A 19,633-nucleotide genomic window follows, 5' to 3' on the forward strand; every position below is an offset into this window, starting at 1 on the left:
CCTTTAAGGTAGTGAGCTGGCTACAGTATGTAGGAAGATGACATCCTGTTCATTGAAAGAGGTTTCGATGGGCAGACAGACGGGCCTAGTGTATGAATCACTGAAGAAATCTAAGGTGTAGGAAGCAATTCCGAGGTTTTGAAGCTAAGCTAGCTGAACACAGAGTCAGATATTTTTCTCAGCCGTTAGAAGAGAGCAAACTGGAGCTAAGGAGAGTAGATATTATCATATAATATATCAAGTGAACAAAACGGGCTCTGAATGGGCAATTGTGTAATCAACTTAGACATTCAGATTATCAACTGCTATACCTTTAAATGACCTATAGCTGTAAATTACCTGTATTATCATTGTACCTTGAAGGTATGCTGTGATGAGAGTGCATGATAAAGTAACATCAGGCCATAAAAATTAAACTGAAGAAAAAATGCAAGTGCAATGCAATACAATCCGCCTTATGGATCAGCATTCGAAGACGAGCCCTCAGAGTGTTTAAGCCTAAGAAGTGCTACAAGCTGAATCAAACCACCCCATTCAGGCTGCCTGAAACTCTTTTAAATGTATTGTAATATCTTCAGAATTTGAACAGAAAAACAACTGACAAAATGTCACAGGATACAAAGATTAGAGCAGTTTAGCTGAAAGGCAGTCAGGTTAAACTGCAACATTTAAGGCTTTTCAAACAGGACGACATGCTTGTCACTGGATATTTATCAAATCTGCTATGTATTTTTCAGAGTATAACAATAAAGGTGAAATTAATCAAAGTCATAACACTTCAGGGACTTTGAATTATAAATCACTTCATCAGGCTATTTTAAATATGGAAGCCGGTTCATTTATCAGACCGGTTGTGGAAATATTTCTATTAAACTATGATGCTAACAATTGTAAGAAGTAGAAATACACTGCTCCTCTTCTCTCTGCAGGTTTTTATCCTCATCTTTCTCCTTCTCCCATTTCTCTCTCTCCCTCCTCTGCCTGTTGGAGCGGGGATCATCGATCGCCCCGTCACTGCACAGCTCCCTGGTACACTCTCATTATTTCAGCTAGAGCGGACAGAGGGGGAGAGAGAGAGAGAGAGAGAGAGAGAGAGAGAGAGAGAAAGACAGAGAGGCCAGCAGAGCAAGAGAGAGGGAGGCACGAAGGTCGAGAGAGAAAAAAAACAGTAAAAAATAAAAGGAGGGAGAACGAAGGAGGCAAAAGAAGAGAAAGAAGAGAGCTGAAGATACGTGGCAGAAGAAAGGGGACAGATACAATCAGACAAGAACAGAAGCAAGACTTCCTCTGTGGCTTTGATGTAAAATTCCACAACTTTTCCATGAATGTTTATGATTATATCTAAGTGCCTCCATAAACTAGATCATTCTTTGTTCTTGATTTATTAAAGTGGCCATTTACAAGATTTTTAACGGTCAAAGATTATTACTGTTGGGTTAGAGCATACACTCAAGAGAAAATGTTGACACTTACGACATGATGATGAAGTCTTGAGAGCACTGACCCTTTGAATTTGTTTTCTGCTATGAGCAGACTTTTGAAGCTAATTCAACTGAAATGTTTTATTATCAAAACTTATAGACAAGGGTTAAAAAACCATGAAAGGGTCACATACTTTTTCTTGCCACTGTACATACATATTTGTAACATATACTATACTATTATTGTTATATACTAGTATTTTTTATTGATTCCTTGTTTGAATGGTCTTTTCCTTGCTTGTCATCATGTTGCTGAAACTAGTGAATTTATCACTTGGGGATCATTAAAAGCTTATCTTATCTTATCTTATCTTGATCTTACATTATCTTACCTTATCTTGTACAGTGTACAACAATAGCAGATGCAGTCAAACCCAAATGTGTAATTTTAGAGATGCACTAATTAATATTAATGAACATTCACCATAAATACTGTCTTCGTCATTATAATTGTATTTCTGCTACCAGTTACAATCAAATCAGCACAGCTGTCATCCCAAATCACATTTGATTAGTTACATTATGCGTACACCAAGTAATTTAAACCAAGAGGAAAGAAAAGCATTTGGAAATAAAAATATTAAATATTATATACCAAGAGATAAAAATATTTATTTACATAAAAAAATATTTTTATACATTCAGCTAAATGTTTTAAATATTTTTGTCATGTCAGATGAAGTTGATTTCCATTTTAACTGAGCTTCTGTGGAAAAGACTAATTCAATATATTGCAAAGCATATTCAAACAAGAAGGTAATAAGCTGTCTAACACAGTCTAGTCTTATCCTGCAAAGAGACTTATTTGGAAAAATTGAAGATGGCCTGTGAACTATCACAAATAGTGAGAATTCATTAAGTCTCCTTTCTTTCAATACACAGAACAGAAGCTCAGTGAGGTCCATGATCAGTGGGAAGCCTAGAGTAGGAGTCTCTATATCTGCGGCTATGCCAGTGGTATAACAGCAAAGCCTGAGCTTCGTGCCTCCCAGGTTCCCAGCTTTATTAGAGCACTAACCAAATTAGGGGCCCTAACAAGGCAGTACACACAACACTAGGGGACGCATTCATTTAGGACACAAGCGGCACTAATGCAAAGCTATCTGTCAAATCGCCATGCATTTAAACTTTCTCCAGACTCTGGAAGAGAGACTGTGTATGTGCGTGTGTGTTAGCAGATGTGCAGGACAGGGTGTGTGGGTGCGCTGTGAGCCAGCAGAGATGTTCCACTAGCGATTCTAATTGATGAGCCATGCACTTGCAGTCTCACACACACACACTCACACACACACACACACACACACACACACACACACACACACACACACACACACAGAAATCTTCAGTCAAACAATGCACACTGGTACACATGATCCTCTCTTTTACATGCATACACACACTCATGCAAACACCCACACTAAACACTCACACAAACACACAAACAAACTAGGCCAGGTCCTCGAGAGAGAGAGAGAGAGAGAGAGAGAGAGAGAGAGAGAGAGATAGAGAGAGAGAGACATACACACATCCACGCTGCAGCTGGACACGGCTTGAGATGAACACATCACCCTCCGACAGATAGAGGGAACGGAAGAGAGGAGAGTGGGATGAAAGCAGGGAGGCGGGAGGGAAGAAGATTAGCATTCTCATCAGCACTGGAGGAATTTGTCTTGGCTGCCAAGCACTTTCTCCTCTTTTTCCATTCTTTTTCTCCTCATCAAGCCCACTTTCTTTCCTTATCCATATCTCTCCTTTATCTCTCTCCTAATCTCCATCTTTCCAATCAGCAGGGCCCTTCATCCCTCCCGGTCTTTCTGTCCTCCGTCCATCTTCCCGTTCTCATTATATTCTCTTCATGACTACCTCTCTCCTTCTCCCTCGATAGAGGATTTAATAACTGTGTTGTCCAGTGTCTGTACCAAAGGATAGGATCAACAACCCACACACCACACAGGTCCTGCTCCACGTCACTCTGGGGTCACTGCACAGGGGACAAACGCACACACACCTACAGACTCACACATGCAATGAACTGATCATAAGAGCACATACACAAGGAATGTACAGTATAAATTCATTATTGTTTGTGTATGTGCCCCTCACATTCATGCTGTCATGCTGTTGAATCAAAATACACACCTTTATTTCTGGTTAAAACTTTTCACCGGATGGAGACAATTTGTGCAGTTAGCTATGTTTCTAGCAGCACTGCCAAGTTTAGCATGTCAGTAGATTTGAGTAGATTTTAGAAGCAGCAAAGTTATAGGCATATAAGCGCAAGTCAAAGATATGGCATGTGGCACAAATCCAGGTGACACCACATCCACACAAATCTTTCAGCTTGAGGGACAACGAAACACCTATCCTATAAAGGCTCTATGCCACACAATCACAGAAAAGGTGCACTCTGCCCACATGCAGGAGTAGGCAACTTACTTCTGGCAAACAGTCCACCAATTAAATTAATACCAACCAAGCCAGGCAAATGTTAGCTTTGCTGATGATAATTTGATAATTAAATGTCAATCAACCACAGATTGTTTGTGATGAATTAATAGCCACATTTTCAAGCTTTGAAGAGTTGAAAACTGTGCCATGCTTGAAATGAGGGGAACAAATGCTGGAGTAAGACAAGCTCCTGCCTGCACTTCTTGTACATTCGAGTCACAGTCCTAACTTCCAGGAATTCCTGTACAACAGTAAATACTGACTATTTCAAACTCTGTGGGGTCGGTTTGGTCTTTTTCTTTTGAATAACAGTGTCATTTCATGTTGCCATCTCTCTTTTTGTGGAGAAACAACTGTAATCCCAGAGAAACAGACTGAAGTTATAATTATAAAGACGTCTGTGAGGATTCGGAAATTACCTTGAATATGAGTGAGTGTTTTTTTCTGATAGAAATGAAAATCATCCAGTATCATGACAAACCTTCAAACTGCGATATTTTTCAGTGCATATTTTTCCTAAATACAGCAATATATACACTACAAACAGCTCCATCTGTTGAATAACTGAATGGCTGCATTTTATTTAAAGATGAGACATCATTAAATAACCTAAAAGATAACTTTTCCTTTTGATTTAAACCTTAATTGCTGTGAATATGAATAAATATTTATCAATAATCAATTGTGCAAATTGCCAGTCAAGACAACGACAGGGTCAGGGGCTAAAGAAGAGTGAGACTGGTACGTGCATGCATTTATCCAAACTGTGACTAGAGACTTTTCAAAAGGTCAGATTACCGAGTTCAAATGAACACACATGCATACACACACACTTGTATCTATTAGGTGTGACCTGGCTGCCCTTTATGTGAATCCCTCAACGAACGCATGAATTACTAATGACCTATCTATATTCTTCATCGCTCATGGCTTCTAATGGAACAACACAGACACACACAGACTCACACACACACACCACTCTATTACAGCATACCAGCACACCAGCACACCATTATCTCGAGTCTTTAAATACATAATGGACATTTTAATTGCAAAGCCGGCGGGTTGGAGACAGGGAATTTGCAGTGAAGAGGCTCTTCACCTTTTACTATTAGAGCATCAGAAAGGACACAACTACAAACACACTGACCAAATGTACTTACACACAAATGAGTCACCTGGTCATACATTTATTTTTAGTCTATTAAAAGCCATTATAGTGCATTTCTGCAGCCCAAGTATAAGACAGACCAGAACAATTAATGTAAAGAAAAGTTTGTCTGTCTGATAACTTTGTTGCCAGTATCAATGTTGTCCGTTTCCTGTTTCGACATATCAGTAACCTTGTGCACAAAGTCAAGTCCATAGAGAAATGATTCCCCAGCTTTATTTGGTGGAATCTGACATGCTTCCCCAAATCTCTGACCCCAGAAGCTACCTGGTTAACGGAGTAACCCTGCTTGGTGCAGTACCCCTATGTGGATACTGGAAGGCAGTTGTCTGACTGATGGACATTGTAAACTAAACAAAGCTGACATTTCTGCACTTTCCCATGAATAATGGGGTATGTGTTATGAAAGTAACACAGTATTACTCTCGCCTTACAATGAAAACAGAGGAAATATCAGATTTTTGGGATTCTGTATCACATTTGCCAACTTGATTAATATGAGAGAGACTCCTAGAACTGAGAGAGTTGGGATGTGACCAAGACCATGGATGTTTGTTTCACAGTCTTGGTTGGGTTTAGTACTGTTACACCTCTAGTGTATTTACTGTATATCCATTCTAATGTGATTTGGGGGGATGGTCATGTAAAGCCAGCAACACATTTTTGCTCTTAGCTTAAATAAACGAGAAATGTCTGTTCACTCAACTCATCTGCTGCTATGTTCAAACTATTATTAGTATTACCATACAGGAACCAATTTCAGTCCATGGTTCCTTTGATAAAGAATGTACAATAAAAAAAAGTCATGGGTCCACAGGGAAAGGTGTTGTAGTGGTAATGAGTACCAGCAGTAAATTAACGCCCTTGGTTTAAGAATGACATATTCAAGAATTACATCCAAATATAATGTTCCAGGAGCACATACACTTTTATGTGGTGTTTTTAATGTGAAGTCCAGTGTATAACACCAGCAGAACTACTTCAGTGAATAGATACACTGAATGATTTTTCTCTTACTCATTAAACAAGACCATTTAGTATCACAGTGGGAGAGGCCACGTACTGTGTATTTGTGTTTATGTGTGCATAGGTGTGTGACTGTGTGAGATAAAATGAAAAGTGGACACTGCTGTTGTTGCAGAGAGAGTACGTGGCGTGTCTGATAACACCAAAAACGATATGGTGGTTATCAAATAATGAGTTAGCTTTTGTTTGATATGGTGTGTGTGTCTGTGTACTGTGGTTTACAGTTGGGTTGTGTATGTGTGTGTGTATCTTACCGTGGCTTGTGTAGAGCTCTCCTGCAGGTCCCAGAGTAGTGCATGGTTATCAGCCAATGAAATCACACGCTTTCCATCCCCCATGGGCTCCCACAGCACACTGTAAACACACACACACACACACACACACACACACACAAAACCATAAAGTTGCAATCAATTAGAAAAATGATGTTGGTCAAACATACAATGATCCACAGAGCTGTAAACAAGTGGAGACAGAGTTTGTTGGGTTAGATTTCATATTTAGAACATTTACATGCATTTTTTTAAAGCATTCTTGCTGCATGGATGTCATGTGATCAGCTTTTTGGAGGTCATTGTTTAAAGGATCCATATACTTTTTTTAATAGCACTGTGAGGTTTTATAGTTGTTCGCAGTAAAGACATAATGTTTTGTGTTATTATTTTTGGCACATTATATTATATTATATATTATATGTTATTACTCTTGACTAGAACAGATCAAATTGTATAACAAATTAATGTAGAAAATTCCATCACATACTTTTTCTTGTCAGTGTACTTGTCAAAATGTTTAATTGTTCGTATGACTAAAATATACACTCACCAGTCACTCTATAATATATGACAATATGTTTACCTGGTAACACAACATCTAAAGCAAATATCTAACCAGCTAAACGCATACCGCCAACTCAAGTTCAAACTGAGCATCAAGTCACTTTGAATGTGTCGTGGCTATTGGTGCCAGATGAGTGCAGCTCTACAAACAACTATGTTTGCCCAGAAAGAGAGAAAGAGAGAAAAATGCCTTGGTTTTGCCAGAGGTCAGAAGAGAATGGCCCGACTTGTTCAAGTTGATGGCAAGGCAAGAGTTATTCAAATAACCACTTGTATGGGCTACAGAAGACCACACTGGGTGCCACTCTTGTCAGTTAAAAACAGGAAATTGAAGCTACAATTTGCATGGCCTCAATAGAAGACTGGTCTGATGAGTCTGGATTTCTGCTGTGACATCCAGATGGTAGTGTCAGAATTTGTTGTAAGCAACATAAAAGCGTGGATCCATCCTGCCTTTTCTGAGTGGTTTGTGGAGCTGTAGAGGATTTTCTTCTTTTTTCCCTTACTACCAAACTGAGCATTGTTTGAATGGTACAGCCCACCTGAGTATTGTTAGTAACAATGTCTATACCTTGGTAACCACAGTGTACCCATTTTCCTATTGCTACTTCCAACTGGATAACACACCATATCACAAAGCTAGAATCTCAAACTAGTTTCCTGAACACGATGACTTTATTAAACTCAAATGCACCTTTGGGATGTACTGGAACAGGAGTTGGAGGACAGGAGGACTTGTTGAATCTACGTCATGAAGAATTAATGCAGCCCTAAAGACAAAACTGGGTTCACTCTACAGTACCAGCATAATAAAGTCTTTAAAAACAGTAGTGTCACATTGCCTATTGGGCAGGTTTCATTTACACTAATTATGCTGCAGGATCATTAATGGGCCAGGAAAGTGACAATATACTATTTATTTATAGCTCACTATTTATTGGCAAATCCAGCAGCCCAATTCTGTCAATCTAGTGTTCATACACAGCAGTGGGATCCAGGGTTGCCTCACTGGTGCTAAAAAAGTGGTAGCTTTTACTGCATATTTAGCTTTGATTCCTCCCTGCATACTACTTTCTGCAGAGTATTGATTCCTCGCTGCATGGTTCTTGGAGATGTGATTCTCCACTTTGCTCTACTTAAAAGTATGTATTCTGTGTGCAAGCCGCAGGGACCTAACCAGACCTGACACGCCAGAGCCCAAACTTTTGCTTTATAATTCCCTTGGTGTTGATTGGATCACTTGTATGCTTTTGTTGTTTGTTCTTTTGAGTTGGGATAGGTTTAGCAGCTAAATGTAGGCAGAGGAACAACTACATGGTATGAGAAGGAGGACACAACCCAAGTGAGAAAGCAATGCTTTTAACTCTGAGCCTGAGAGCGAAATTACTAAATCGACTATAAAACAATATGTCAGTGAAGCCAGAGACCCAACAATAAGCCAAACATATACTTGGTTTGTAAATATGCTTGTTAAGGTTTTTATCTATTGTGGCTTTAATAGTATAGGAAAAAAAACATCCTTTAATATAATCTGGGGTAAAGACTGTAAAGTGTCAGATAGGTGCATAAATGGACTGGCTGAAGGTTTGGATGTCAGAGCCGGTTACAACTCTAAAGCTGCTGTCAGTAGAAGTTTACAGAATGATGCAATTTATTTAAACAGTTCTTCAATGAGACAACTCCATTGTCTTGGACTAATTTGTCAATTTGAAGCAGCAGTAACAATGCCAGTGCTCGAGAGAGTGTGTGTTACAGAAGGAGTGTTAGCGAGAGATAAAGGAAATGACAGACGAAGGGAGGGAAGACGGAGTTGAAGTTTGCTTTTGGATTTAATCCAACTTTAAACTATGCACAGTCCTATTAGAAAGGTAGAGTGGTGTAGAGAGAGGGAGGAGGGAGGGAGCAGAGGAAGAGCAAAGAAGCAGTGTTCATGAGAGCTGGAAATTCATTGCTGCTGAGGGACAGCTTTTACTGCCCTCCTGAGGAGCAGGAAGTCATGGGCATGGACTGTACAGACACACATAAACCCGCTGCACACACTTGTTTTTGTCATTTGCATCAATTAGATTTAGAAGTCGAACTTAACACAATACTTGCATGACCATATCCATGTTAGCAGAGTTATGGATAGATGTAATTAGGGCCTGGGAAGTATAGCCCCACAACCACGTGAAGCAAGGGACCCCACCTTTCAATTGTTAATATGAAGTAAAATATGGAGCACTTAGTGATATAGAGTGTATTCTCAGGTCCTGTTCAAATATAAATAAATAAATAAATAAATAAAAGAACATGAGAAATTCAGACAGTTCTCCCTGGTTTGTGAGTCTGATTTCGCCTGTCACATGAATGACTGGCACACATGCAATGTCCTTTTTATTTACCACGGCTTTGGTCTGGATCTACTTTTCTCCATAGAGCAATGTTCAGCAACTTTTACTGTCTAAAGAGCCACTTGGCTCTTTAGACAGTTGGCTCTAAACAAACTGATTTGAGCCCTTTTCATTCACCACAGTGACAATATACTGTATATTCTATATACAGCACTATAATACATACTAATACTGTATGAGTGCACACACAAGCTTATGTTTAGACTATAGCTAGAGACAGCAGCATGTCAGAAACCACACACACACACACACGCGTTCTCAAACACACAAATCAGCACACCATAGGACCAATTAAAATATACTTACCACTCTGGGATTTACACACTGTATGCTTTCCCTATAGCATCAATTAATTCATGCAATAGCAGCAAGGAGAAAGAGAGGCAGAGACAGTATTGCCTTCCTCTCATATTAAAGAAAATAAGTTATGTGCATTTGACCTTGAGCTCTGCAACAAGCTGGCACACTGGCTACTGGAATGGTATGTAAATACTGTCAGAGAGAGCTGTGGACGTTTTACTGCCCCATATATCCAAGTCAGGGACACAGATGCACTTCTCTTTCTCGCTCTCTACTTTTGTCTCTCTGTGTCTCCGGCTCATCAGATTGTTCCCCCGCTCTGCTGTGCTTTGCATTCATACGAATTTAATCCCCTCCTCATATATAAAGCCAAGAGCTCAGAAAAACACAGCATGTGTACGTCCATGTTTTTCCCTCCTTCCTGGATGATATTTTACCAAAGATACAAGGACACTAAGGACTTTTTTTTTTCTTTTAGTTGTTTAAAATGAGCACTTTTTTGTGAAGTTGCATCTGACCTAGCTGTAGTTGTGGTTGGGGTGAAATGATTATCTGTATATAATACAATGTGAATCTTACTGACATATTTTGGCCATAAACTGTAATGGTTATAATGTGCTCACAGTAATTGCAGAGATCAGGTATTGTGGCAACATTGCAATAACAGAATAGGCCCGTTTATTGTGGTCATATGATACATATCATGCTGTAAGCAAGGCAATATTTTGAATTTTCTTCTGAACGTTTTCTACTAATTTAAAAGAATGTCATAGATAAAAAACACCACACTACCAAATTTTTTAAACATACACAACACCGTCATGCAGCAATCTGGGGTTTAACACAACACAAAATGCATCACTGTCTGACATGAATCATGTAAATTATTCATTTAAAATTGATGCTGTGTTTTTGAGAATCAATACCGTATTACACAACACAATATCATGATATCAACTGTATCAATATTTTACACCACTATAACAAAGTTAGACGGGGTAACACAAGTTATCACAGGATCAGAGACAGTTTAGCCTGGTTACTAGAACCCACTTTACCTGAAGGTCAAACCAAGTGTGTGCAACTGCAAAAGACAACTGTGCACACACACTCCTACTCTGTCTGGTGTTCTCGTGATGTGTGAAATTCTGTTTTCCACTATGTAATGGTTTCTAAATATTTTTTTGAGATGCTGTCCAAGCCTCTTGTGATACAGACTCACCTGTAGTAGTGCAGAGATATTCCCTTGTAAAGGTTTTTAAGCGAGACGCCCCCTTCTAACTAATCAGAGATAGTTTCTTTTCCTTTGTGTCACATACTTACGTGACAGAGTACCCCTTTATAAGATCTACCACTAACAAAATGTTAAACACTCTTTGCTCCTTTTATATTAGCAAACATCAAAAACATTAGCAATGATTGGCATCTTTGCTGTTAAAGTGGAGAAGCACATCATGTCATCGACTGTGGCTAATAGCCCTAATTAAATAATGGCTCAAACTAAACTTTTGTTGCCTGGTTAATGTGCTGTGATCAATAAGAAACATCATGTGTTTCTACGACTGCACGTGCACTTAGTGGTGGACTCTGGAAAAACCTATTTTGTTGATTGTGTCTCATCATTTAGATAGAATGTTAACATTTAAAGCTCATCAGCTTCATCATTTTGAATTGCAACCTTCATTATTTGAAGGAAGTCAGTCAAAGTAAGAAGACTGGCTGATATTACAGTGTGGCCTATTTTATCCCAGCTACTTATCTCATTTTCCTGTTATAGCTACATTTTCAGACTACCACTCAAAATTGTTTTTATCCCTCTAAAAGCATAAATATTTCATGAGTTATTAAAATGTACAGTATGTGCACAGTGCATTTTTCATTTTTAATGAAATGAGGTTTTAACGGGTTTATTCAGCTTAAAATATAGTTAAACACTAATCATTCAGCTCATCAGAGAAATAACAAAAAAAAAAGAAAAAAAAAAACAATGACATCTATGGCAGAGACAAACAAACTACTGTAAATCAGGTTGTAGATTGACAGACATTATGGTGAGTAGACGCAATTCATTGTTTCATTGAGTCTCTGTTTGGGAACTGTTGAAAATACAGAAAAAAAAAAAGAAATAAAACGGTCAGTCTTTTCTTTGCAGTGACTTGCAAATGTTAAAGACTAAATCCAACCCAATGATCTAATGCATCAGAAACAGATCCTGCAAACAGTGCAATGCCTGGGTTTAATGTGGTTGCAAATGTGGTCACACACACACACACACACACACACACAAGTCCGATTACACACTACTGTGGTACAATTGATTGGGACAGGGGGACCCTCACAATGAAAATCACTTTTAATGATCACTAAGAAATTGGATTGCGCATTCACATACATAACTACTCACATGACCAGGCACATTAGCACTATAAGAAGGATGAGGCCATTGATATATAAACAAAAATGTACAACCCTAATCCTAACCCCCAGGAAACATAACCAATTTTTCCACTTTCCATTCATTCCAGGATGCCTCACTTGGAGTTAGTAAGATAATTCTGTCAAGATGTTGAAGGTAAGGTTTCTATCTGACTCCATCTAGATCGTATTTGTACTTCAATACTGTACATTGTACACTGTGAGTCAAACCTTCCTGAAAGTCCTTTGCAGTCATATGAGTGTTGCTCCACCTTTCAGTTTCTCAATGTAGTAGGTTTTAAGTTCATGAAATACAAGGTAACAGTGCATTAACAGTTGAGGAAAAGTTTGCCTGAAAAATATGTTTGCTGCTGTGGTTATATTTTTTTCTTTTAACTTTAAAAATCAACTAAATATATCATTTATCCAAATGTATACAGCTATTCTTGTGAGTGGATAGCCTAAAAACACTAAAAGCCATTCACTTGAAATGATCACAAATAGTACACGTGATTACATTCGTGCACAAACACACACAATCACACCCACAAACACCACCCACCCCCTCCTGTCACACCCCACTTTAGAAAATCAACCTTGTTGCCTTTTGCGCTTTACTGTTCCCTCCTAGGGCCGTGATTGGCTGAAATGGCTCCACGGGAATCGATTCGCTCAACTGGCATGGCTCCCAATCGAAACCAAGTGCGAGAAGAAGAGGGGGAAAAAATAAGGTTCACACATAAGCACCAAAAAACATGATTTTTCCCTTTGCCTTTGTTTAGTCTCCTTTATTGGGGTGTATTTTGCAGATATTACCATTCAGAGCACGCTTCACGACAGGTCAGAGGCTGAAATGTTTGCCCACCCAAACAATGAGGGGATTTGGAGGAAGCAGAAAGTGCTATTGTTAGTGAGAGTGGAGGGACACCAGCAACCGGAAAACACACACATGAAGGATGCGGGCTGCACATGGGCAGACACGCTACAGTGGGCGCAAACACACACAAGCAGGTGAATAAACACACACGCCCGTGAAACACACAAAAGCCTCGTAAGAATACAAACTCCAATCTCTTTGCTCTTTGTCTGCTTGCACACACAAACATGCACACATACACAGTCTGGTGCAAGCTGCTAGTTTTATCGGAGTCAGTAGGGATAAGTGAGCGTGTGTGTGCGTTTGTGTGTGTGTGGCATAGAGAGATGGAGGAGGTGGGCAGCAGACCAAAGCCATCCATCTAAGGAAGCCAATAGTGCACAGCATCGGCTAGAGGCTTCACAGCACCCAATGTACACTCCCACCACGCACAAACGCACACACACACACACACACATACGCACGCAGATGCATGCACACCCACACACACACATAAAGTGATGCCCTTGTGAGGGTTACAACTCTCAGGGTGTTAAGATGGTGGAGCCCAGAGCCATCAATCTTTATCTAGCAGCCTTGCTTGACCTGCCCTGTGACACACACATACAGCACATGTACATGGGTGCACAAAGCTCTCCTGCTTACACACACACAAGCACAAAAACACACACCAAGTTGCACAAATTCTTGCACAAAATCTTTTTTTCTCCTCTCTCTTGCTCTTCTCTACAAGCTCTCGATCCTTCTCTCTCCGTCTTTTTCACTTGTTCTTCGTCTTTATCTCTCCTCGGCAGACACTTGCTACAGCATGCATCATGCTAACTCAACAAATGGCACCTCAAAAAATGATAGCAATCATGAGGCATCTGATGATTAGTGGACTTAAAAAGGAATGACCATTGATTTTCATTCTCTTAGGCGGTGGGTTATGGTGAGCCATTGTGCACAGAAGCCCAGAATGTTAGACAAAAGGATTGGGCCATATGAAATGTGGGCCAGTCAATAGTCTGAGCCGAGAGGAGAGGAGAGGAGAGGAGAGGAGAGGAGAGGAGAGGAGAGGAGAGGAGAGGAGAGGAGAGGAGAGGAGAGGAGAGGAGAGCCCTATGGTGTGTGAGAGTGTAGAATATTTTCTTTCAGTAAGCATACAACATGTCCATCTGTCCCTTAGTGTTAGAATTTCTAATTGCAGGAAATGAGATGTACCATGTCTAAAAGTGTAACCGTTTTAAAGAATAGATTCACATTTTACCAAATCTATTTAGTAGTTAGTAGTATAGTTGAACAAACTAAATCTAACTTTTTTTTAAACTACAATTTCAAACCAATGCCTACTTAATTTTTTCATGTGTGAGATAATGATTTATACCACTGATGAAAACCAGTTTATATTTCCAGAAAACAGTGTACCTTAAGTTCACCAAGTTATTTTTCATATATTATCTTTGTATTTTAATTTGGCACAAATTGCCAAATCTTTAGAACAACCAATTATAATATTAACATAAATCATGTCAATGATAATAATTAAGGCATATTTATATGAATCACTACAATGATTTCACTTAAGTATAATCATTCTTTTCAAGGTGTTGAAACAGCTGTTAGTAGTTTGACTCCAACTTTGAAGTTAAAAATTACATACTGGGGAACAATATTAATTCCTACAAATACACATGCTGTAAAACTATACATCAGAAGAATTTTGATAAAATGTCTTGTACAATAGTTGCTACAGTTGTTTGCCCAAATGCTACGATGCCCAGCAACACCTACCAAGCAGCGTTGCCATGGGTGCTGTCGTCAAGCCGACAGAGCAGCTCTAGGGCTTGGGGGTTGTGGGCGGAGTCATCAGGTGACTCATGGCTCCCTGTCTCCCAGTCTGAGGGCATCCTCCAAACTGCCGCACAGGACACCACCCTGCTGTCACTGGCTGGAAGGTAACAACATATACACAAATGTCATTCACAGATTGTAAGTGTACAGTGCACAAATGTGTATCTGTGTCTGTACACATCTTTTTATAGTTGTGCTGGACAGGCTAATGCAGTGATGTCAGAAATAAGTTTTTTTTGCCACTTCCACACCAGAGCACAAGCTGCTAATTGGAACCAGTGGAGTAAATGTAGAATTGATACAGTAATTGGACTAAAAGTTTGAAGCTGGAGGGCATTACCAATCAGAGAGAGAGAGAGAGAGAGAAAACAGCAAAAGCAAAAGAGCCTAATTTCTTTTTGGTGTAGATATTGACAGTGTGTGGGCAGACTTGGGCTATGAAACACTGGCGTTGGGCCTATTTGTCAAATTAAAAAGCAACGTGGCGCCAGTCCACAGGCTCTTGAGTGGTTTTAGACGACCTTGCACTTGGAGTAAGTGGGCAAGCAATCATATTGAACAAAAGGCTTTTCTTGTTCACATATTCTGATGGGAGGTGGTATGGAATCGCTATATGAATGCATTCAAGCATGTAGAGCTCAGCTGACAGAGAGTGAGAGACAGAAGGAAAAAAGACTGAGCAAAAGGAAGAGGATTTATTCATCACAGAGCACAACAACACTATTCTTTAATATTCAAATTAAACAATTCATTTAATGGTCCTAAAACAAAATGAGTGATGGGGTACATGGTAGTTATTAATGTTTGATTTTTAACAGCTGTACCTTTCTCACTGAAGGGGGTGGAAATCCGTGGGGAAAAAACTGCATATTGACATATTGATGTGCACCAATCAGAATTTACCTATATTTGCCTCTGATGACATCCTTGGGCTTTTTTTTTAATTTGTTGTCAGGTCACTGTCACACAGTCGTGATGAAGCTGAATAACTGAGAATAAATTCTTTGAGTTTGCTTATAACCATCTGTATGTGTGAATGTGAGTGTGAATGGTTTTTAGTCTCTTTGTGTCATGTCTCTGACAGGCTAGCAGGCCGTTCTGGATGCATCCAGCCTCTCATCCAATGTCAGTGAATATTGGCTCCAGAACCTCTGCAAGGGTTATAGCTAACAGATGAATGCATACAGAGAATGTTTAAACTCTTACAAATTGACACCAGTAGCCATCTTGAGAAGTATCAGACTGGCTCTGTTTTTTATTATACATGCAAGATTAGAACTGGAAATTTAAATATATTCACAAATGGGGGTATGGTGATAAATCTGTTACGCCATGTTATATGTACTGCAAAAGAATTAAACCACTGGTGTACTGAGCAAAATACACGAAACACGCTAGTGAAAGGGTTGTGAACTGTGAAGAAAGACCCAAAGTAACAGTGACATCACCAACATGCTCCACAGAGCACAGGTGAAGGCATCACAATCCACTTTTCATGTGCAGAAATACAGAGGATATAGCAAAAAATGCAAATCCCCCCTCACGAGTAAGAATTGGAAAGCAAAGTTTAAGGCCACAAGAAAATCCAAAGATAAGTCACAAAATTTTCTGAACAGAGATTAATGAAAAAAACCTAACTGGTTTCCCTGCCTTGTATTATTCTTTTGTAACACTCACTACTTTAAAGCCTGCAAAACTTTACTTCCAATTATAAATAATGTGTGGATTTGTACAATTAGTTGAAAACCTTGTACATGATGTGCATATGGTTTTTCCTGCTAAACAGCAACTTTGCAGCTCCTGCTATTATGCCTCATGTGGGTCATCATGTCCACACATTAGTATTGATTTTATCAGAGTCTGAACATGAGTTCCAACACAGCTGCTACTGACTGTTATTGATCACCTGTTAAAGTCCAATTACATGTTATCATTCTTAATTAAAATGCATTACATAGAAGACATGCAGAGGATAATGACAAAGAAGATGAAGTACATGCATAAAAGAGGAAAGGAAATAAGAACAGAAGGAAAAACGAGAGAGAAACATGATGAATAAAGAGGCAGTGAATGGAGCCAGAGACAGAAGGAAACAGTGGGACTCACTTTTGTTATAGCAGGTGGTAAGCACAGCCTTATCTGCAGGACTGGCGCCAATGTGCCATATCTCCCCAGCTTGGTGCAGAAGGACATTCTTATTAATGATGTTATTCTCATCATCAAAGTCAATGATGTGGATCTGGAAGAAAAGCAGAGACACAGAGAAGAGATGTGTTGAGGATGAAGCGAGAGTTTAAAAAAAAAAAAAAAAAAAAAACACTGCGTGCACCTCCCTGCTCACACAAGCTGTAGTTCAAAGCTCCACTCATTCCTCTGATTTCCCCGAAAAAGGAGAAGGTTCCACTTTTAATATGACAGTAAATGAAATTTCAAAGCAGGCATCCCCCCTCCCCATCAACTTCATACAGCTGAAGACTTTTCATCTTGATTTGGCCTTTCAAGCGACGATTAAGACACTTTTAAAGTCATGTTGAATTCATGGGAGTTCTGCATATGACATGTTGGGGAAGTCAAAGGAAAAAGTACATCAAAAAGGAAATCAATAAAAGCTCATTCCATGTTTTTTAGACAAATGGCCCTGCTAAAAGGGGCAGAGGACTGGGTGCATTACCCAAGAGAGCTTTTCAGTGAAAGGCCTTCCATTGTGTTGTTTAAAAATACATTTCTTGTCAACAGTCATTTGGCAGCAGATGTCAATTTAGCTATACCTAAGCATATTTTAATTTCACACATCTAGTTGTGATCAGCACAGTCTGTAACCTATTAGTCAAGTACAGTACACTCATGTGTGGGATAGCAACAATACAGACAAGACTTTCTTTCAGTATTCTTAGCAGTCCTAATGGACCATTCAGGGGCAAAATCTATTATCTACTGGATAACCTAAATGCTGTCTTCACTGTCATGTTAATGTGCTGTAGGTGGGAAAAAACAATAGTCAAAGTGCAGAAAACATGTTGTGCAAATGCTTTACAAGCTTTGATGTTATGTCTCAGTGGAGAACACGGTGTTCCTGATGGTGCATAGTGGATGACTGTGAATAAGATGGAGCTCGGAGGCAATTAACCTAGCTTAGCATTAAGACTGGATGCAGAGGGAAATAGTTAGCTATGTGTCAATGAAAAAGCTTATATCCCCAAATATTAAACAATTTCTTTAAGATACATTTTAAAATTGATGTTAACCCAGGACAATTCTCAATATCAAAATTGTTGTCCTTTAAATGTAATTCAGAAAAGCTCTATGAGCACAACACAGTACCTTAGGTATTTATTATTTGGCTTCTATTTATTTCCACTACAAGTGAGCCAAGCTATTCTGCAAATGAGTGCTAACTTGGAAAAAGTCATGCTGCTGTCGCATTGAAAAATACTTATAGGCAAATTACTTTGAGGTAGGATTGTTTCTTTCAAGCACCAGCACCATTTGGGATGCACAAGAATACTAGTATCAATACCCGGTGCTTTAATAGAACAGACTAAAATTTGTGTGCAACACTAAAAAGTTAAAACTCAAAAACATTCATCTCAGCAAAATTTAAACGCTTGCTGAAACTCATACGGACCTTTTACTAATGCAAAAAAAAAACAAAAAAAAAAACAGTTTTGTTTTGGTATTAGTAAATGTTAAACGTTCTGCACTTATATAGCGCTTTTCTACCTAACTGGTACTCAAAGCGCTTTACACTGCATCTCATTCACCCATTCGCACACACAAGCACATACACACTCACACACCGCTGATCTGACTCACCGGGGGAAACTTGGGGTTCAGAATCTTGCCCAAGGGCACTTTGGCACTTGACATGGCAGCCAGGAATCAAACCACCAATCCTATGATTGGCAGACAACTGCTCTACCAATTGAGCCACAGCCACCCCGTAAAGTACCAAAAGTCATCAGGACTAGAGTCACTAATACACTGTACACCACAGCTTGATTACTGCTGGTTTTGATGAGGTTTTTAACATTTACAGCTGAACCACTATAGGATCCTTAACTACTAATTCTTATGCTAGGCTCCATTTTTCCTTGAAATTGTGGCTGCTCTTGAAAATACAATTAACAGCTGCAAACTTTACATCATGCAAGTTCAAAAAACAAGCTAAACTTTTATCCATAAGAAGTTAATAGAAACTCCTACTTACCAACCTCTTTTCATTAGATGGAAATCTATTCTATGAAGGCCCTCAGTTAAATGCAGTTCAGGGCCCACAATGCAGTAAAACAGTGAGGGTGTCAAGGTTTGATCAGACAATTAATGGCGGTTTCTCCCATAAGAGAGACACTTACAGCACCTTTGGGGACTGTTAATGGGGTTGCACTGGACAATAACTCCCCCTAGGCAGTTGCACTTCCCTTGCCTCTACTACTTTTACAGGCTGAACAAGAGGATGAAAGGAGGGGGTGTGAGGAGAAGGAGGAAAAGAGCATCGGAGCGGCAGCATCCTTCAGCCTCCTCAAAGTCAGCTAGGCAGCTATTAACCTTGGGTTGGACTGCATCGAGCAAAAAATTATTACGCAAAGTTATAATTTTATGGTGGTGGGGAAGCGGTACAAATAAATTCAGGCCGGCGGGACAGGGTAATTGGAGGGGCTAGTAATATGGTCCCCCCGAATGAACCCAGGTGTAAGAGGAGAGAGAAGTTCCAGCTCTCCTCCCCCAGGTGATTTATCCCTCATTCTTCCCAGCCTGGGGAGTGACTCATAGCCTTCAGACATGTGGGCACCCGGCCCAGAGCTTTTAATTATGTGGCGATGGTGGGAGGAATCAAGGAAAGGAGGAGGAGA

The 19,633-nt window shown here is 39.5% G+C and overlaps 1 protein-coding gene across 2 annotated transcripts in view; it reads right to left on the bottom strand.

Annotated features, from left to right (window-relative positions):
- eipr1 (EARP complex and GARP complex interacting protein 1) overlaps positions 1-19,633 on the bottom strand; it is a 45,007-nt gene that overhangs the window by 19,113 nt on the left and 6,261 nt on the right. For both annotated transcript variants that reach the window (XM_026354099.1, XM_026354098.1), the window contains 3 exons: positions 16,890-17,022; positions 14,724-14,880; positions 6,381-6,480 (listed from right to left, as the gene is read on the bottom strand). In XM_026354099.1, the coding sequence (XP_026209884.1) occupies positions 6,381-6,480; positions 14,724-14,880; positions 16,890-17,022 (390 nt within the window). The remainder of the gene's footprint in view (positions 1-6,380; positions 6,481-14,723; positions 14,881-16,889; positions 17,023-19,633) is intronic.

This window comes from Anabas testudineus, chromosome 12, assembly GCF_900324465.2.
Source record: "Anabas testudineus chromosome 12, fAnaTes1.2, whole genome shotgun sequence".
NCBI lineage: Eukaryota > Metazoa > Chordata > Actinopteri > Anabantiformes > Anabantidae > Anabas > Anabas testudineus.